Source organism: Betta splendens, chromosome 13 (genome assembly GCF_900634795.4).
Source record: "Betta splendens chromosome 13, fBetSpl5.4, whole genome shotgun sequence".
Lineage (NCBI taxonomy): Eukaryota > Metazoa > Chordata > Actinopteri > Anabantiformes > Osphronemidae > Betta > Betta splendens.
This window is the reverse complement of record NC_040893.2, coordinates 3,789,948-3,810,214: the sequence shown is the minus strand read 5'-3', so window position 1 is coordinate 3,810,214 and position 20,267 is coordinate 3,789,948. Positions and strand designations below refer to the sequence as shown.

At 40.4% G+C, this 20,267-nt stretch overlaps 1 protein-coding gene across 12 annotated transcripts in view; it reads right to left on the bottom strand.

Moving 5' to 3' along the window:
• snx19b (sorting nexin 19b) overlaps positions 1-20,267 on the bottom strand; it is a 58,258-nt gene that overhangs the window by 36,205 nt on the left and 1,786 nt on the right. For 3 of the 12 annotated variants that reach the window (XR_008696371.1, XR_008696372.1, XR_008696373.1), the window contains exons 4-14: positions 19,022-20,245; positions 18,325-18,517; positions 18,132-18,232; positions 17,909-18,028; positions 16,622-16,746; positions 16,145-16,238; positions 15,806-15,980; positions 13,875-14,010; positions 10,810-10,994; positions 10,377-10,464; positions 6,276-6,501 (exon numbers count right to left, since the gene is read on the bottom strand). Coding sequence is in view for 6 of the 12 variants with exons in the window: in XM_029170446.3 (XP_029026279.1) it covers positions 6,378-6,501; positions 10,377-10,464; positions 10,810-10,994; positions 13,875-14,010; positions 15,806-15,980; positions 16,145-16,238; positions 16,622-16,746; positions 17,909-18,028; positions 18,132-18,232; positions 18,325-18,517; positions 19,022-20,245 (2,565 nt within the window). In the remaining 6 variants the exon portion in view is untranslated. Of the gene's footprint in view, positions 1-1,664; positions 2,990-3,302; positions 4,956-5,868; positions 6,502-10,376; positions 10,465-10,809; positions 10,995-13,874; positions 14,011-15,805; positions 15,981-16,144; positions 16,239-16,621; positions 16,747-17,908; positions 18,029-18,131; positions 18,233-18,324; positions 18,518-19,021; positions 20,246-20,267 lie in introns of those variants that run through there. The other 9 variants (XM_029170446.3, XM_029170447.3, XM_029170444.3 and 6 more) reach the window with 7 other exon arrangements.

Genomic DNA, 20,267 nt, shown 5'->3' with positions numbered 1-20,267 from the left:
CTAGAAATCATTTTCCCAATTATCATGTAATGTGGGACATCTAGAAAGCACATAGGCTTGACCCCGTTTGCTGTTGAAACTGATTCTGATGCTGTGCCTTTACCCTCTTACACATATTATATAGGTAATGCCTCTTATGTTGCTCCGTCCTCCACCCTCTTAGCCCGACAGGAAAAGGTTTTGTCTGATGTGTGGTGGCTTTGCAGGGACCATCCCAGGCCTAATTTACCATCTAACTGGACTGGCACCTATATCCAGGTGAGGTTCATCACAGGGGGAATACATCTCTTGCCCTAAGCGCAGCAAAAGCATTTAAGCAATTGGCTCCTACATTCCAGATGGCATTGCAGAATCAAATGGGCGTTGTTGGCAGAGAAACGAGGCATTTGTGTTATGTTCGGAGAAATATGGTGTACCTAATAATAACACTGATTCTAATGGTACTGTGGCAAAGGCGCTCCACGGCCTTCAGAGCCTCAGGGACGAATGGGCTGCTAACTCTGGTATAAATACTTCCCCTTGGAATTAGCTAGACAAAATGTTTGGAAAATGGAAATCTGTTCTCATAACCGCAGCTGTTTCCTTTATCTTTGTGATGGCTATGATTTTTTTGCTTGGTTATTGTGTTAACCCACTGGTTAGAGGTCTCATCATGTGTGCAACCTTAGCAGCTCTCTCGAATCAAATGACACAATGCACTATATTCAGAAACCCCGACACTAATTCACTTAATGACTGGTGATCTTGGTTTCTCTGATGATGACCACGATGATGCTGAGACTACAATTGCGTAACTACTTTATTGTGACAATCTTTTTATTTCTCCTCTCCTTTCCTTTGTTGTTTTCTATCTGATCATAAAATATAATCTGATACAAATATGATTATTGGCTTATTTTCGTCACATGCTCATAAAGAGGTTTTTCTTATACCAGTGACCAATGAAATAATTGGAATAATAGGGAAATAGGGATAATACAGGAAAGCGCTGTCCTGCATTATCCACAGCATGAAAAACATTTGAAGACATTGTCATCAAAATCACTCTACTGGCTTGTTGATATTTGGCTTAAGCCTATTCAACAAAGCTTCAGTATAGGCAAAACCTGGGAATGTATACTTAAACAAAGTCATGCATATGCTGAAACTGGAACACAGCACAACTTAAAACCTTATGCTTTCCACATGTTCAATGACACATCGTAAGATGACATCATGATTATATGAACCATTTTGCATTAGAGATGGAAAGTCACTGTGTTTCTGGAAAGATGTGACAGCAGTGATAATGACAAGGCATACATGTAACTAACTCATGACCTTAGTGATCTCCAGAGAGGCTGGGCAATCACATTGGCATGTCCCCATCAACCTTTGGATCTGTGTGTGTTTGCATGTGTCCTTGTCCACAGTTCTAGTGTGTGGACACATATTTGTGTTCCCACAAAAGCAGTCCTACAGCATGCAACAGGTGCAGCTGATTATGTAGCTAATTTCCTCACTTCATGCACTTGTGTAACTCTCTTCTTCTCCCAATTTGTGTTATTATGCTTTGTATACCACAGCGTGTGGGAAGGACAATCCCCCTCTTTGTCCCTTCCTACTCTATGATGACTGGCCAACATGTAGAGGTGTGGTCATATAATTTGAATATCATCAAATAGTTGATTTCAAATGTTTATTTCTTTACTTTTCGGTTATAATCATTACAATTAATGAAAACCCCAAATTCTATATCTCAGAAAATTTGAATATTATAAAAAGGGTTCAATATTGAAGACATCTGGTGCCACATTCAGCTATTTAATTCAAAACACTTGCCTTTATATGGTCTCTCTCTGGTTCTGCAGGCCACACAATCATTGGGAAGACAGCTGACACCTTGCACAAGAAGAGCAAGACACAAACGATATAGATGCGAAGGGAAGGAAAAAGTATGGTAGAAAAAAGTGGACAAGGGCTAGGCATAACCACACCCTGGAGATGACTTTGAAATAAAATCCATTCAAAGATGTAGGGGAAATTCACAAAGAGTAGACTGCAGCTGGAGTCAGAGCTTCAAGAACCACTACGCCCAGACGTACTGTATGCAAGTAGGATTGTGGGATTTTCTTAAAATTACTGTATCTTCGCTTACTCTTTGCCAAAACACAACTCTCTGGAACAATCCAGACATCATAAAAAACAAAAAGGCACACATTTTCCAATTTGAAATATCAAAAAGAATAACACATCTGAAACATGTTTTCACAAGAGACAAGTTTACCTCTTTAAAAAAATTTGTGTCTCGATATGAAATTGTCACGGATAGCGAATATGGCGGACCCACATACGTACGAATCAGGTTTAATCATATCTCTTGGTCAGTTCACAGGCGGAGGTGGGTACACAGATGGACGGTAAGCGGAGGTACAGATAAGAAGCAGGCAAAGCGGGGTACAAAAAACGTTAGCAGGGCTGGCAACAGATCTATCCAGCAGACGGCTACGGTACAGACAGGGACATTCCACAGACTTGGCACAAGACTTGGCAACTTACAAAAGATCAGGACTATGAACAACGCTGGAAGGTGGTGATGAACACACGACAATCTAGCCGACGACTGAGGTAACGATTGGTGACTAAATACACTGAATAGATTACGGGATGAGAGACAGGTGGTGGATCATGAAGTAAAAACATGGCACAGACGCCAACAGGGTGGACGGAAGGAGAACTGGCGGAGGGCCACAACAAACACAAAGCAAGACAAGGCAAAACTAATCAATAAGAGTCCACAAGTTCAGTCCACAACATGAAAGAGCACACACAAAGTCTAAATCTTAAATCCTCCCCCCCTTTAAGAAGGGCGATGGCGAGGAAAGTCTCGGCCCAGCAGCCACTGGGCCAAAAAGGCACACCTAGTGAATGGTGGATTCTGTGAGGTCGGCGTTGAAACAAGCCACCTCCAGAGCCCCACAGGGAGCGACGACATCCTCCAGGCGGGGAGCTGTCCCGGAGGCAGGAGGGTCGAGGTGGCCGACGACAAAGGAGGCAGCACCGCCAATGTGTCAGGAGGCGCAGAGGACGAGACCACCAGTCAGGCAGGCGAGGAGCCGGAACCGGAAATGAAAGATGAGCCACATACGAGAGCAGATGAGGAGCCGACAGCTGATGCAGTCATCACCGAACCAGTTTAGTCCATAACATGAGAGCGCACACACAAACCACAGATTATGACAGAAATCACTAATGCCAATTTCTTAGAATATTAACAACTAATGTCAATACTTGATGCAAAACTAAGAATACTCCTATCCAAATGCAATCACCACCAGCAACAGAACAATTTATTGACATCTCAGTGCAAAGGACAATATCAAAAATCTATATTTAAATTTCCAATGTTGATGACATAGCGAGCCTTCCGATCTCTAAATGGGAAGCTACTAATCACATGTTCTGGAAAAATATATGTTTAAATTTATTACAAATGACAAAAAAATACAAATTTATAGAAAGAGCCTTCACTTTGATGGCTCTGTCTACTGGACCCCTCGAGGATATGGCTGTCTCTGAATGTTTATACCTCATACTGTACCTAGTCACATACAGTATAAAGCATGTAATATTACTCAAATGATGATTCTAAATTGTTCTTTAGGTTAAATATTATTTCAAATTAGTTCATTAATGAGTTGCCATTTCATTTGTGTCATGTATCACAAATGTATCCTTAAAATCTAAATTTATTTCATTTTGAATCAAAATCAAATCAGATAACAGTAACACTGCAGGACTCTTCTCATTGGGAGAAGAGGCTGGTGAAAAAACAGTATGACCAGGTTTGTATATTGGCCGTTCTGCCTGGAAGGAGGCTACTAATGTTATGCTAAATATATACAATGAGAAATTAGCGATTTCATTAGGTGATTAGGATTAGGTGATTACACAGGTCAGACACTAAGCTTTTGTGATCAAAGCTCCAACTTTTGGTTATACCCTAGAATTGCATCATTTGTGCTTGTGTATGCGTGTAGTGCGAATGATGTGTGGGGGATCCGTTTTCCGCTCAGTGTACATGGATTCGCTGCATGGGTAGTCTTTTCTGCAGACCCTTATCAATTGCCAGCCTTGTGTTGCGGGCCCGGGGGCTCCATATGGGCCGTAGGTCATTGGGCTTTGCTCTCTTGGGCTGACCGCATTGACCCACAGTGGTCCACTCTGATCTTGGGTGCTGTCTCTGTGGCTGCTGCAGCTCTGCCTGGGAGGATCTGTGTGGGCGGCTTGGGTCGCAACACCTACCCTCCTGTAACTGAAGGTGTGTGGACTCCCTGGCTTCTGGGTTTCTTCCCTCCACTCGTTTAGCTGGGTGTAGCCGGCGAGATCCTCCCATCACTCTTATTTATCCTGTGCCTATTGTTTGCTTAATTGATATGTTGGTTCCAGAATCTGGTTGCACACCCCCCCTCCGCACACACACGCACAAACTTACTTGTCCACCAACACAGCGACATCACACATACTTAGGATAGACTAAATAAAACCAAAAATAAACCATTAATCAAGAAGAGTATATATATTTCTTATATACTTCTCTTGTAAAAGCAAAACTATCCATCACAATATGGCATTCAGCCTAATACATGCTGCTTGCTGAACTGCTGGCCAGGACAAAAAAAAAAAAAGAAAAAAAAGACATGGGTTTCAGCTGTCACATTCCTTGTGTCAAGCTGCTCTTGAACAATAGACAGCGTCAGAAGCGTTTTGTCTGGGCTAAAGACAAAAAGGACTGGACTGCTGCTGAGTTATGTTCTCTGATGAATGTTCTTTGGAAATCAGGGTCCCAGAGTCTGGAGGAAGAGAAGAGAGGCACCAAATCCACTTTGCTTAAGGTCCAATGTAAAGTTTCGACAGTCTGTGATGGTTTGGGGTGCCATGTCCACTGGGTTTTCTGGGGTCCAAGGTCAACACAGCTGTATACCAGGAAGTTTTAGAGCATGTTATGCCTTCTGCTGCTGACCAACTTTATGGAGATGCAGATTTCATTTTCCACCGGCACACAAAGTACCTGCTACCAGTACCTGGACTATGGTATCCCTGTGTATAATTGGCCACCAAATTTGCTTGACCATAACCCCATAGAAAATCTATAGAGTATTGTGAAGAGGAAGAGGCGATATGCCAGACCCAAAGGCCACTATCAGAGCAACCTGGCTTGCGACCTGGGTCGCTGCATTGCTGCAGTGGTGTACGTGCTTTTCATGTTCATACTTTTCAATTGGCCAAGATTTCTAAAAATCCTTTCTTTGTATTGGTATTAAGTAATATTCAAATTTTCTAAAATACTGAATTTGGGGTTTTCATGTCAGTTATAATTATCACAATTAAAAGAAATAAATATTTGAAATATATCAGTCTGTTTGTAATTAATGAATATAACATACAAGTTTCACTTTTTGAATGGAATTAGTAAAATAAATGAGCTTTTTGATGATATTTCAATTACATGACCAGCAACTGTAAAAGTCCTCCTTCTACTAAGAAAGTCCCCCTGCATACTGTGGCAGGTTGTTAAAATTGCTTTCAATTACTGTAGTTGTGAGTTGGGAACAGGAGAAACTGCTCTGTTGATGTTTGTAACTGCAGTCAGATGTGGAAAATTATTTCTTACAAGGAGATAATCCTAATAATTTGTATTCCAAGCAAATATATAAGATGAATCACATGTTGTTACAATGTAAAGGAAACTAATTTAAAAGGCGGATGGCACCACTAACCCAGTGTCCAGTGTACACAGGTGCAAATCAATGGAATGAAAAAATTGTACTGCTTTCTTACTAATTTGATAGACTGAATACTAACAAAGGCATGAACTGTACAATAATGTCAAATAAACATGTTTTTATTAATTAATTACTTTGGCAGTGTTTTGAACTGAATTGTACTGTATTTAACAAGATATTACATTTATTTGTATAAAGTGAACTGTGTTCACTTCTGACAGTGTGTACAATGAAAAGGACTGATGAGAGGAGTTGCAGTACTCAACATCATTGTTAATAATGACCAAACACTACAAAAGATTTTTTTCTTTTGGGTGATCCTAGTCATCTTACTACTTACTGTAGGCAATAAATTGCAGTTAATTGAATTTAGACGTGGAACTACTATGTAAGTTCTAGGTAAGAAAAAGGTAGTACATAGCTGCATGAAACATTATAAAGTAGGGAAAGACAGAGCGTAATCAGTTTCACAGTTTTAAAACAAACATAAAAGCACAAGCATTTACTTACACTTTCAGTGAAAAAAAGCAGTGGAACAGGACGAGCCATCATGTCACACTGCATTTCAGAAATGGATTAAAAGTAAATCTGGTGGGTCTCTGGGTTGTATTTTTATGCCAGCGTATTCTCTGGATTTTTGGACAGGGTCTGCAGTAGGTTCCTCTGGAAGTTCACTTCAGGTATTTCAGGAACAATGAACTCCAGCAGGAGGTCAAATATACAGTAGATTAGGTGTCTAAGAGAACAGAAGCAGAAACATAGTCTGTGACTTTTATTGAAACCTAGGAAAGATTAGAAATGAGTATTATAAGCAATATTTTACTACTAAACAGCATCACTACTTCCCCAAAAATTTACAAAACACATTACACATTCATCCCAAACACACCAAAGCTTAAAACTGTTTATTGAGCCAAATGTATCATATAGGTACTGAATCAAAAAACGGAGGAAGGCTTCAATCATAGTCTATTAATCTTTGGGGACCTCTACTCTACTCGTATACCCCACCCACTGTTGATTGCGGAGATAAGGAATGTTCAGACAATTAGAAGCTGGAATCTGCTAATGGTTTAGATTAGGATTGGCTATCTACTTCCAATATTTAATGCCCTAACCATTGCTGAATACCTCATTCAGGTGTGTATAGTCAAGCTATTAAATGCAAGGATAGAGCATCAGGGTTAGCCATCTCTTGTTTATATCATGTTTTGACCTGATCAGTATTGGGTAAAAAAAAAAACCTTATAATTATTTAGTAGCCTGGTAGCGGTTTGAGCCCCAAGCTTCCTTTAGCAAGACACTAGCACTGTAATTGGCTACCCACTGCTCAATACAAGCGGCAACTGCTATCACAACTTGAGATTGACGAGATACAACACAAATGCTACAGCAAGGGGGAGCCAGGACGCTAGGTCAGAGGGGAGGTTTTACCATCTCCCCAACCGGAAATTGGGCACGAATGGCGAGATTGAACAGGCAACCCGGAACCCCACTACAACAAGTGAAGTACCATCAGAAAGTCTCATGGAAGATGTGAATGCAGCATTGAGAGCGATCCCTACCACAACAATCACAGAAACCAATGAGCTGATATACGCTTCAGCATCAGTGATCCTATAGGTGCTTGGCTATAAGAGCAACCATGGGAGCCATTAGAAACAATACCCACCATGGAAACGAAGGTTGGAGGCAAAAATCAAGGCAGCTCGGAGGGAAGTGAGCCAAATGACAGAGGCCCAGAGAGGTGCAATGAAAAGACCGATGCCCAAGAGGTACAGCCAGATGACCATACCTGAAGCACTCGAAACTGCCAAGCAAAGGCTACAAGCCTTGGCCAGCCGCCTAAAGAGATACACCAGAGACAACGAAGCCAGACGAATAAACCGGCTGTTCGCAACACAACCCGCGAAAGTGTACTCTCAATGGCAGGGTAATAACAACAGAGCAGACCCACCAAGGCTGGAAACTGAACAGTACTGGAAAGGGATATGGGAGAGGGAGGCATCACACAACAACGATGCACAGTGGCTGGTGGATCTGAGGGAAGATCACAGCAACCTCCCTGAACAGAATCCAGTGACTATCACAGTGGCAGACATCCAACAAAGAGTCTCAGGTATGAAAAACTGGACAGCACCTGGCCCTGACATGATCCACGCCTACTGGCTAAAGAAGCTCACTGCAATCCATGAGCGCCTGGCAGCACAAATGAACCAGCTGCTAAGGTATGGGACTCACCCTGAATGGCTAACCGAAGGGCGAACGATCCTGATAATGAAGGATCCCTCAAAGGGTACAGTCCCATCCAACTACCGGCCAAAAACCTGTCTCTCCACAACATGGAAGCTCATGTCAGGCATCATCGCAGCTAAGATAAGTGGGCACATGAGCCAATACATGAGCGAAGCACAGAAGGGCATTGGTAAGGATACCAGAGGAGCCAAACACCAACTCCTGGTAGACAGAACAGTCGCCCAAGACTGCAGAGTGTGACACACCAACCTGTGCACAGCCTGGATCGACTAAAAGAAAGCCTATGACTCAATGCCACACACATAGATTACTGAATGCTTGGAGTTGTACAACATCAACAGAACTCTAAGGGCCTTCATTGCAAACTCGATGAGGTTGTGGAGAACCACCCTTGAAGCCAATGGGAAGCCACTTGCCCAAGTATCCATCAAATGTGGCATATACCAAGGAGATGCACTGTCCCCACTGCTGTTCTGCGTAGGTCTGAACCCCCTCAGCCAAATAATAAACAAGACTGGCTATGGATACCGACTCCGGAACGGGGCCACCATAAGTCACCTCCTCTACATGGATGACATCAAGCTGTACGCCAAGAGTGAGCGAGACATCGACTCGCTGATCCACACCACCAGGATCTAGCTCGGACATCGGGATGTCATTCAGACTCGAGAAATGTGGGAGGATGGTGACAAGGAGAGGCAAGGTAATCCACACAGAAGGGGTCTCCCTCCCAGAAGGAACAATAGCAGACATTGAGGACAATTACAAGTACCTTGGAATACCACAGGCAAACGGCAACCTTGAACAGGCAACAAGGAATGCAGCAACAGCCAAATGCCTCCAACGAGTAAGGCAAGTCCTAAGAAGCCAGCTCAATGGCAAGAACAAATCCCGGGCAATAAATAGCTACGCCCTGCCAGTGATCAGATACCCTGCGGGAATAATAAGGTGGCCAAAGGAAGAGATACAGACCACAGATGTTAAGACACGAAAGCTCCTCACCATGCATGGAGGGTTCCACCCCAAATCCAGCGCCCTGAGACTGTACGCTAGCCGCAAGCAAAGAGGCCGAGGACTAGTGAGCGTGAGAGCCACTATCCAGGATGAAACATCCAAGATCCATAAGTACGTCAAGGATAAGGCCCCGACAGATGACGTGCTGAGTGAATGTCTCAGGCAGTGGAGAACAGAGGATGAGATGCTGGAAGAGGGACCATCATGGGAGGACAAGCCCTTGCACGGGATGTACCACCGGAACATAACTGAAGTGGCTGATCTCAACAAATCCTACCAATGGCTTGAAAGGGCTGGGCTGAAGGACAGCACAGAGGCACTCATCCTGGCTGCGCAGGAGCAGGCCCTGAGCACCAGAGCCATAGAGGCCCAGATCTACCACACCAGACAAGACCCAAGGTGTAGACTGTGCAAAGAGGCTTCTCATGTTCCTTTTTCCTGATGTTGCCATCGCTTGGTATTGCCACATCCACCACTACGGCTTTCCATGTTGTGGAGAGACAGGTTATTGGCCGGTAGTTGGATGGGACTGTACCCTTTGAGGGATCCTTCATTATCAGGATCGTTCGCCCTTCGGTTAGCCATTCAGGGTGAGTCCCATCCCTTAGCAGCTGGTTCATTTATATATGTGTGTGTGTGTGTGTGTGTGTCTGTGTTCACTGGATGGATATTATATATACTGGATGGATTATTATATATAAATAAATTGGTTGCATACAGACAGACTTCAAGATTGTAATTGTACTAATAGAAGGAGAAAGATAACTCTAAACAAGACAGTTATGTTGTAGATTAACGTCTTTCAAACGCGCATTTACAACATGGTGGAGTGATTTGAATTCTGACTTTTAAAAATCAATGTTTGAAATCTCTTTACTGAGACTTGAGCCTAGAACAAAAACTTTGCAAGCATGCATGCTAACCACTACACCTCCTCAAGTCCTCCTCCTACACCTCCTCAAGAACCCCAAGATCTCCACAACAAAAATCACATGGGTATCATGGGCGTCTAAGTCAAGCCCATATAAAATGTTTACCTACATATATTCACCTCTTAATGCCCCTTATTTTAATTGGCCATAATTTATCCATATTCTGACATCTGTTAATTACTGCATACATAAACACCCAACATAAATCCTTGGTACGTCAATGCATGCGTGTAGTAGTAGGACTAGGCCCGACCTGCTGTGTGTAAACTGATTGCCACCTACATGTCATTAAGATGTAACACATCCTGTGCATCAACAAAAAGGGTGTTGGCTTTTTGGTACTCATAGACATAAAACATTATTAACAAAAAAAACTCATTAGCAAAAGTGCAGTTTGAACTAATTTCACCTGTTAATATAGGGGTTTTGAAGTGACTCCAACACAGTCTGCCAGCTGCGTTTGTAGTTATCTGAGCCCAACATATCCAACACTAAATCTGGACAAAAGACCATATATAACATTAGACATTTGCTGAGTGTATATCTCTCCGCTACTTTTCTAAGCTGAGCTAGCTAACGTTTTAGACTGACATTTGGAAGAATAAAATAATTTGGTTAAATAATTCCTCTTTGTAAATGGACTTTATATAATTGAATGACACAGAATTCTGAAACAGTGCGCACACAGTATCGAGTACAATTTTGTCAACATTTGCCTCAAAGAGGTGATGCCCTTTTTATGTGAATAAACTTTATCCTCCTGACAAAAATACAAATTTAATTTACGTAAAATGATAAATTTTATTTTTATTGCATTTAAGTTTATATCTTATAGTTTGTACCTGGTAGGAATCTCATCAGACAATGTAAAGCATGTTGTCTGGTGGCATCCTTCTGTTGCTGGCTTCGTTCTAATTGAGGTTTCATTCGTAGAACTCCACCTGGCCATACAGCCTCCTGGATAACCTGCAGGTACACCACCCAGTACCTGGTACATGTCAGGTTGGCTACATTCACATCTAGCCATCTGAAATTCACAAACACACACAGTAGTTTAAAGTTAGTACAAAACAAATGTCTAGGTTATGGTGTTATGTTTAAATACTACAACCAAAGTGGGCAAATATTTAGTCAAAAAGAAGCACATAAACTTAACTAAACACATTTAAAATTAAATCAAAAATCTTTATGACCTGAAGACACAATATGAACGTATATAAAAAAAGTCATCAATTAATGTGTGGACACTTGTGTTGGCTGACCTTGTTTTGGTGTCAATATATGATTGTTGACTTGTCATTTACTGGACCTTCTTAGTAAGTTATGACAAGGTGTTCCTCAGTTTGACCTATTTTCTAGTTAATTCTAACACAACTGTAAAATTATAAAAGAAAAGAAGGGGCTTAATGTATTAGAATTTTAACTTTTACTTTAACTCTATAGCCATGTAACAGTAGTACAAAAGCCATTCATTGTTTGGTGTTATACACTTGATAAATTTTTAGCAGTAGCAGTAAAACCATTCCTCACTCAAACTGCCACAAATGACGACCAGACTTTTTAAAAATTGTTTTATCTGTGACCTTTCATCACGCCTGACCTGAGCAGAATGATCCTTCCTTTTAAAATCCTTTTAAATAGAACTCACTCCTCATTCATTCCCACACAAGAGAAACTTGAGGTCTAGCAGGGAAAGTCAGTCTGGTGTGATTTCACATTAGAGCTTAACTAAGTCAATACAGTACATTCCATGCATTCACACGTACGTGCTGGATTTTATTCATTATGACTATTTATACACAAAGAGTAAGATTTACTACTGGAGCAGGCACCAGTTCAGGAGGTAGACCAGTTGGACTGGTGGTACAATTCCCAGCTCCTTTTTTCATGTGATGAAATATCCCTTTCTACTCTTGATTATAATTGCAGGCTTATGGATTTTAAATGCTCCGAAAATTAGGTGTTGCTTGAATAGCCTCTTAAGGTGATGTAGTGTGTGAGTGTGACTCTGTATAGATTCTTGAGTCATAGTGCAATACTATGTATTGATAGTATTATCAGGTGTAGTCATTTAGGTAGGACGACATGTAAGTAGGACACGTACTGCAGGAGATATGCCCATTATCCTATTTGACTGTTGGTCAAGCTTACGGAAAAATTTCTGTCATTACTCAACATTGAAAGGTCAAGCAAGTTGGTTGACTTAGCATGAATTTGTGCAGGATTGCCTGGTGCAAATTACAGTCCATCAGTACAATTCTGCAGCATTTGCCAAAACATTAGACTTCAACTCCTAATGAAAATGACATAACTTTCACAAGTACAGTAGTTTGCAGAAGTACAATAGTTAGACTTAATGACTTAATAGTTAGTATACATAAACAAGGCTGGTCTACAGCAATGCTAACAGCTCTGGCACAAACTGCTATATTATATATGGGGAGGCATTGGATAGATAAGTGCACTACAGGACTTTGTGGTCCTGTGTTCTTGGGGTATGGTGAGGACCTGTGGAGTGGGGGTTTCCTTGGGCATGTTGTTAGGGTTAAACCGCACACCTGTATCTAGATGATGGTGTGTGTGTATGTAAATAGGTATGTTAACAATTTAATATGGTAATCTTCTCAACAATGAAAATGAATTTACTTTTATTATTAATATTTGGAAAGTCCGTTGCTTTGCTGGCTCTAAATACACATTCAAACAAATGAAGGGTCAGCGGAGGAGCAGGCTGTAGATTAGTACTGGCCAGAGATACGCTTCTCAACCAATCAGAGCCTTTGGGGGCAGGGCCTAAGACTGCTGCGGCGCTCACTAGAGATGGGAGGTTTGATTCTTTTAACTGACGCGAATCTTTAACTCTCAAACAGTAAAGTGAACGAATCATTTCGAGTCATTCATGCATTTTGTTCATTTTACAGCAGGTGGCGCAGTGGGCTTTGTAAAAATGGACGTGGTTCTCAAACACCATATGCTGAATTTGGTTTGCTTTAGCTGACAAGATATAAATAATAAAAAGCAAGCAACAAGCACCTATAAAGTACGTGTTGCTTGCCACAGAGCCTGAGCTGTGAATGATGATCGGGAACAATGCACAAAACTGTGTAGCCCAAGCTGCCTTTTACGTGACGGCTGGTAGAGGACAAGATAAAGTAAAACATATTTTGACAATTAGTAAGACTTTTAAGCAAAAAGCAAGTAACACAAAATCAACATGTTGAAATAATTTTTGAGAGTATTGATTTACAAACACTCTTTACATTATATATACAATAACACTACACACATCTACAAAAATCAAAGACCACTACTTAATTATGACGTCCATCATATATGTCGGGTGTCAGGTGAAAAATAAATGAATGTCAAATATCAGATATCATTAATTTTCTTGTTTCTCAGTCCAAACCGCCCCATAGCTAAACTACAGCTGTCATGTGACAAAAGAACAAAAGATAAGGATCCGTAAAAATCCATATCAACGAATTGCGAACAAACTGTAATGCTTACTGCTCACTACAGAGCCTAAGCGGCCTGGCTCTCACGTGACAAAAGAACAAATCCCTGAATCATGAACGAATAATTTCTGTTTCCTGCTGCTGCCATGTGGCAAGAGAAGGTACTGCATCAAAATGAACGAATTATTCACTGAGAGAACTGATTCCTCCCGAGTCAGATAAAAGATAAGTTCATATTGAACAAATTGTTCACAAACGACAGATCAGCTGGCGGGGGCAGATGAATTGAGAAATTGTATTTAACGACATTCAGAGTTGTGGAAGATGTCGGTCTGAGAAGATATCGGTCTGAGTTGGAATTATGTGTTCTGTGAGCTTGACTTTTATTTAAAGTTGTTTTTAAATCGTTGTTGTAAAACAGCTGTAAAAAAAAGAATGTAATACATAACCTGTCAATAAGGGTTCCAAACAGCAGTCTGGTGGTCCTCTGAATGTTTTCTGTACAGAGCCAGCTCCACTGCTCCCTCATCAGAAGACACAGGATGTTTAGAGCCACCTCAGCCAGTCCCATCTCAGAGGCTGCGCCTACAACATGCAAGACACAAAACTCAATGACACAAAAAAACGAAGATCACACATTGTATTTCAAGAACATTATATACTGAATACTGGTGAAGCATGTTGTAAGCATTTCACATTTCATTTGATCAGAACACGTTGCAGCTTTTCTTACCGTAATTCCCAGACTGTAAGCCGCTACTTTTTTATAGTGTGGCTAATTTGTGAATATTACCAGCTTATGAGCTTCATGCTGCTGAACAGGGTCGACATGTTTACACCATGCAGATCTGACTGAAAGCTGTTGAGGCTTGCGTGTTATATGCGCTCTTTTTCACTGTTATGCGATGGCATTGAGAATCTTCAGTGTGCTCTTGCAACTGGTGTTACGGTACAGCTCATTTAACTTATTTTAAGGATGCACCTGTATGTGATTGACAGAGCCAACGGAGCAAATTCTTCTTTCTGCCTTCAGTAATTGACTAACTCGACAAGATAGTGATCAATTACTTTTGTGATACATTGCTGTACTTTTGTTTTTCTGTGTAAATATCTTATGTTACAACTTGGAAACCTGCGGCTTTTAGACAGGTGCTATACCTGTACTGTATATGAAATAAACATTTTTTTATTAAAATCTAATGGGCTTAAATTTGGGTGCGCTCCATAGTCTGGAAAATACGGCTAATGTAATTTGTTCTGCCATTTGTTATTATTATATCCAGCAGGTCTTGTAAAATATGATGGTGAACAATATCATAGAATAGTCATGACATCTGGATCACTTACCTATTGGATGTGGATGTTGGGGTTTCTTATGTTTTTGCTATAGAATAATTTATTTTAATATGTAATAACTAATCAACTATTATAATATTTTCTGTTTATCATTTTATTTAAATACCCCTGTGATGTTTCCCTGCAAAAATATAATTATACTAGTTTAAATTTTACTTAAATATATTTACTTGTTTAATCTAATTAAATTATAATTAAGTCTTAATCACTCAGCACAGCCTTCAGCAGTCAGACATAGCTTCAGCAATGGCTTACTGCCTTGTCTGTCTCCAAAATTGTGAAACAAACTCAAGCCACATATTGCTCACTCGACACCATCCTAGCAACATTTATTTAAACAATTTGGTGTAGTTCCTGTTTATTTTAAAAAGGCCATAGTAACCCCCAATTTAAAGAAGCCCCACTTGGATGCTGTTTCCCTTGGAGAACTTTAGGCCAGTCTCAGAACTTCCATTCCTCTCAAAGGTACTGGAAAAATGTGTGCACAATCAACTGCTCACACATTTTCAGCAGAATGAGCTTGTTAACAAATTTTAGTCTGGGTTTCACAGCACTGAGTTCACTCTCCTACTGTAAAAGTCCATAATGACATTTTGATTAGGCTTGCTGCTGCTGGACCCTACAACAGCTTTTGAAACTGTTGATCACTGTGTTCTTTTGCACCTTCTAGAACATCTAGATCGACGTGGCGTACCGGTTCCATAATGTTTAGGCCTGCTATTTTACTAACAAATCTTATTGCGTAGCTTGGGATGGTTGCTGCCCTGACATTTCAACCAAAATCCAGCTTTTGTGGCTTTCCATATGTTGCTGCAATAATTTGTAATTAGAGCTGCAAAGATTTTGTAAAAGGGAACAAACTGATGAATAGTAACTACAGTAGACTATGTTACTTTCTTAGTTCTTAAGCACTCAGGGCCTGTAAGGTTCAGTGCTGTAAAGCACTCACAACACTGGTAAAAAAAAGGACAGATAAAATAACTAACGGAAATAAAATCACAAGGTATAGATAGACGTTACTGACCTTGTCTCCGCTTACCATGTTCAGATATAAATTTTTCACTCAAAGTGTCATCCATGCAGCCGCTAAGTTCACTGACTACGGGACTGTCCTCCCTCATCGTCTCAGCTTTTATGACCAGTTTTTCTTGTTCAGTAATGAAGCCTTGCAATTCTTCCAAGGACATCCTGTTAAACATCTTTGAGAGCACGGAGCAGAAGGATGTTATAAAAATAAAACTTTTTAGTGATCTTGCTGGGCAACAAAGAACAAAGTTATATTAGAGCTACTGTACATTTCACCATTCAGGGTTTAAAATATACTGTAGACAAAATCTCTTTAGTGCAGATTTAAATTACTTACTGTGCTACTTTGCTCACAGCTGAACAAAACTTGTGGTTTTACATCAGAGCCATTCATAAAGGTATTGTTTTTACTAGACAACTTTAGCCGAGACCTATGAATACAAAACAAATGCATGAAAAATAGTAAAATGACAGTACTATTCTTATATTCATAATCCTGTTTGCCTTGCCAGATAGGCTAAGGGCGGTGCTTCTTTGTAGCGGTCAACAACAACTTAACTTATTTTGAATTTGTGCTGTCTCAAGTTCAGTGGGTATAAATTCAGATAAAATTTAACGTAAATTCATGATGAGAAAAGCCTTTGTCAGCTCACTGCAGCTCTGCACCCAATGAAAGGTAACAGAGTTACTTATTAACCATATAACTACATAACTAGGATGTTTTAAGTTTTACAGTAAATCCCCAACACTGGACATTGTTAGTCTGTAGTGCCAATATGCAATGCCTGTTTGAATCTATGAAGTCATACAGTACTTGTTCTTCTTGTCTGCACTTATTTTCCCTCCATCCACCTCTGACTCATTCTCCTCTGTGGGGCTTTGTGGTTCAGAACGAGGAAATGCCGTTTTCAGAGTGTCCACAATAGCATTCACCACAATCTACACAAAAAAACACATACTTTTTAGACCGGGAGTAGAATGAATCACTTTTTCAAAATTTCTTGTCAAAACCAATGCAAATATATAGTGCCTGGCCAAAAAAAAAAAGGCGCCACTAAAAAAAGGTCACACACATTTTGTTGGACTGCCTTTTGCTTTGATTATAGCACGCATTTGCTGCGGCATTGTTTCAATAAGCTTCTACAATGTCACACGATTTATTTCCTTCCAGTGCTGCATTAATCTTTCACCAAGAATTTGCATTGATGTTGGTAGAGTCTGACTGCTGCGCAAAGTCTTCTCCAACACATGCCAAAGACACTCAATGGAGTTAAGGCAGGGGTCGGCAACCTTTAACACCTGAATAGCCATTTGGACCTGTTTACCACGAAAAAAAATTACACTGGGAACTGTGGTGGAGGGTTATGTTTGCTAAACTGCTAAACGTAACACCAAAATCACGCTGGCAATTGCGGTCACAGGTTGATCTGGCTGTTCCTGTTTACAAAAAGGGTACAGCAGATCAGTTTATTGATGTAACTTAACCATCGTACCATTAAAGGTTCGCTGCTAAAGACAATGCAATGAGAATAATGTTATTTTGCTGCAGTGACTACAGGATTGAATCCCGTTAAAGTTATTTTTTTGCTAATTTCGCAATATTCGAGAACAGTCAGCATTTGGGTTTAAACCCAAACAAGACTCAAAAGACATAATGCGGAGCTTTAACATTTTATTGACAGAAGATCATAGAAATTAACAGCAGACTCATTCAGTCCTTATTCTGTTTTAGCTACTTCCGACATCTTAGGTGTGCGTGAACCGGGGGAGGAGCGCGATAGTGGCAGCTACTGCGACGCAATTTTGAGTGACGCAAAATTTTATTTTATTTATATTATATTAAATATTTTACTTAGTTATATATTAATCTTATTTTGTTTATTTCAAGGCACTCTGTCGCACAATAAGGATGAAAGCGCTGCGGGTTGCCAACCCCTATATATATATATAAATAATTTTATTTATTAATATATTTTTTTATTATTTTTTTAATTCATTTATTTATTCATTCATTCTGTAACCAGTCCGATTTACTAAACACTTGTATGCCAATTGCAGAGTGGGCTACTGGATTACTCGCTAAAATATTAAGGGATCCAACCTTGTCTATGCGTGACACAATGAAAGGTTTCTTGACAAAAGCAATCCTAGCATCTGTGTTAAGAGCCAGAAACTCTTGCATCTCTTCGCTGTTGACTATCTCAGGAATGGCACAGAGTTGCTGAAAAAAAACACTGAATGTCAGTACACAATCTTACATCAAAGACAATATAAATGTTAAATCAAAATATTAAGTTAATATCACAAAATATAGATCCACTAACCTTCAGAAAGGTTTCAAGCAAACCTTTTCGAGCCTCTATCTTGTCACTGTCCATATTCCCAAAAGGCATGTCTGGAAATATTTTTTTGGGACCTTTCACACCTAAAACACAGGTTTAATGAAAATTTAAACCACATGTAAAGAAACCTAGATTTTCCACCCAGTGTGTGAGGATTTAACATTATGCCTCCAACCTTTAACGAGTTTCCGTAGTTCTACTTTTTCCTCCAACCGTGTTTGCAGGTTAAGAAACTCACTGTATCGTCTGTTGACTGTGTGATATGCTACTGGCTGAATAGAAGATGGATTCTCCCAACTTGACTGTAAAATATCAGCATCCTCAGAGCCTGACTGAATGGATTTGTCACATCCCAATGCCGTCTCGTACTGAAAACCAAAACAACAAACTATAAGCCTTGCCAGTATAAAATGTTTTTTAGCTAGGCAGTGGTTACATGCCAACTGTACAATACTACTGTATTACCTGCTGTTAATGAGTGAAGTGTACTAAGTATTCAAGATTTTGTGTGTCCAAACAATTAATAGAAAAACAGAGCTTCAACAACACTGCAAATGAAAAAACTGTGCTGTAACTGAAAACATACATGACAGGTTAAACAGAAGTCCACAATGAAACAGTTTCTATAAAAAGGGCACAAACAGTGGAATGGCCTAAAAATTATAAAATGATGACAATTATCTCATACATGTAATCGATAAATGCCTATTTGGGAGCATCACACACCATAGCTCTACCAGTATTAAAATCCTCCAGAGTTTCTTCAAAGTCTGGATGATGTTTTATTGTAACGTTTTTGGAGGTATAATACTGAAGGGTTGCACTTAAAAATTGCAAAGTAACATGATGGGCAGATTATGTCATCTCCTTACTTTGATGGTATAAAGGGTGTAGGGGTGTGAGCCTGTGCCTCTGTGTTCCTTAGCTGTGATGGTACCAGTGATGCGGAGGTTCTGGATAATGGCTGGTCCCTCTGGACTGCAGAGAGGGTCGAAACTGAAGGATGGCATAGTGGATGACACTTGCATACTTACATTGCTTACTACAGACAGCTCGTTATGGTTTCCCAACCCAGTCTGTTCTACATACAGAAGGAGGTCCTTGTTTGGGTTTACTGAAAGAGAACTGTCTGCTTTCTCTCGGGCATGGATTTTACTCTTAAAAGGCACTGTCTCTGCTGATTTAGATGGTGAGTGGACACAGCCATTTTGATGTTCCACATGTTCTGAATCCACCTGAACTTCAGGGAAGGGGCCATCCACGGGATAAGAGCAAACACCCAAGTTCATTGCACTGGTTTCATCAGATAATATACTGTTATTCTGTTTCTTATCCACAACTTCCCGCTGATCTATCATAAAAAGAAAATCAGTTGATCTCTGATTACAATCAGGCAAACGAGAATCCACATCAAAATCATTTTCCTGGTAGAAGGGATTTGGCTTGCTCCCTCTCATATAATGCTTTTGAAAAAATAGATTTTCTTCGTCTTCATTTTTGCTATGTGGAGAATCTACCCTTTTAAGGTCAACCACATGATAGTCAGAAAGCTCAGGTATCTGTGCCACATGGACTATTTCAGTCTTGGCTCCTGGTAGGGGACCATCGGCATTCTTTTGAGGATCTTGTAGGGGTGTAAGCTCCGATTTAACATGTGGAGCTGATGATGGTGGTAGGGATGAAGTTAATAGCTCAGTTGCAATTGGTAATTGGGTTACACTGGACTTTTCAAAAAAATCAGTCACAAGGAGATTTAACCAGTCTGGGTCAGATAATTTTGCAATAAGAGGAAGAAAAACATTGCAAGTGATGAGCTCTCCTACAACAAACCGTCCAGTGCGGGACTCCAAGTGCACTGATGGCACCAAAACGTGCAGCAACATATCTACAACTGCTCTGGTGTAGTTAAGTTTAACTGTGTCACTGGCCATAGCAAGATGGGGCGTGGCAACATTGGAGAAGGCTTTCCAAAGCCGCTGACTTTCACTGCCCCACTTCCCTGTTAATGGTGTCTCCTGCTCAATCACTAGCTCCTTGGCTGTAATGTAATCTTGCAAGTGGCTACCAAACAAATCCAGGATCCTTCGTGTCAGTTCCTGCAGTGATAAAATTGTGATT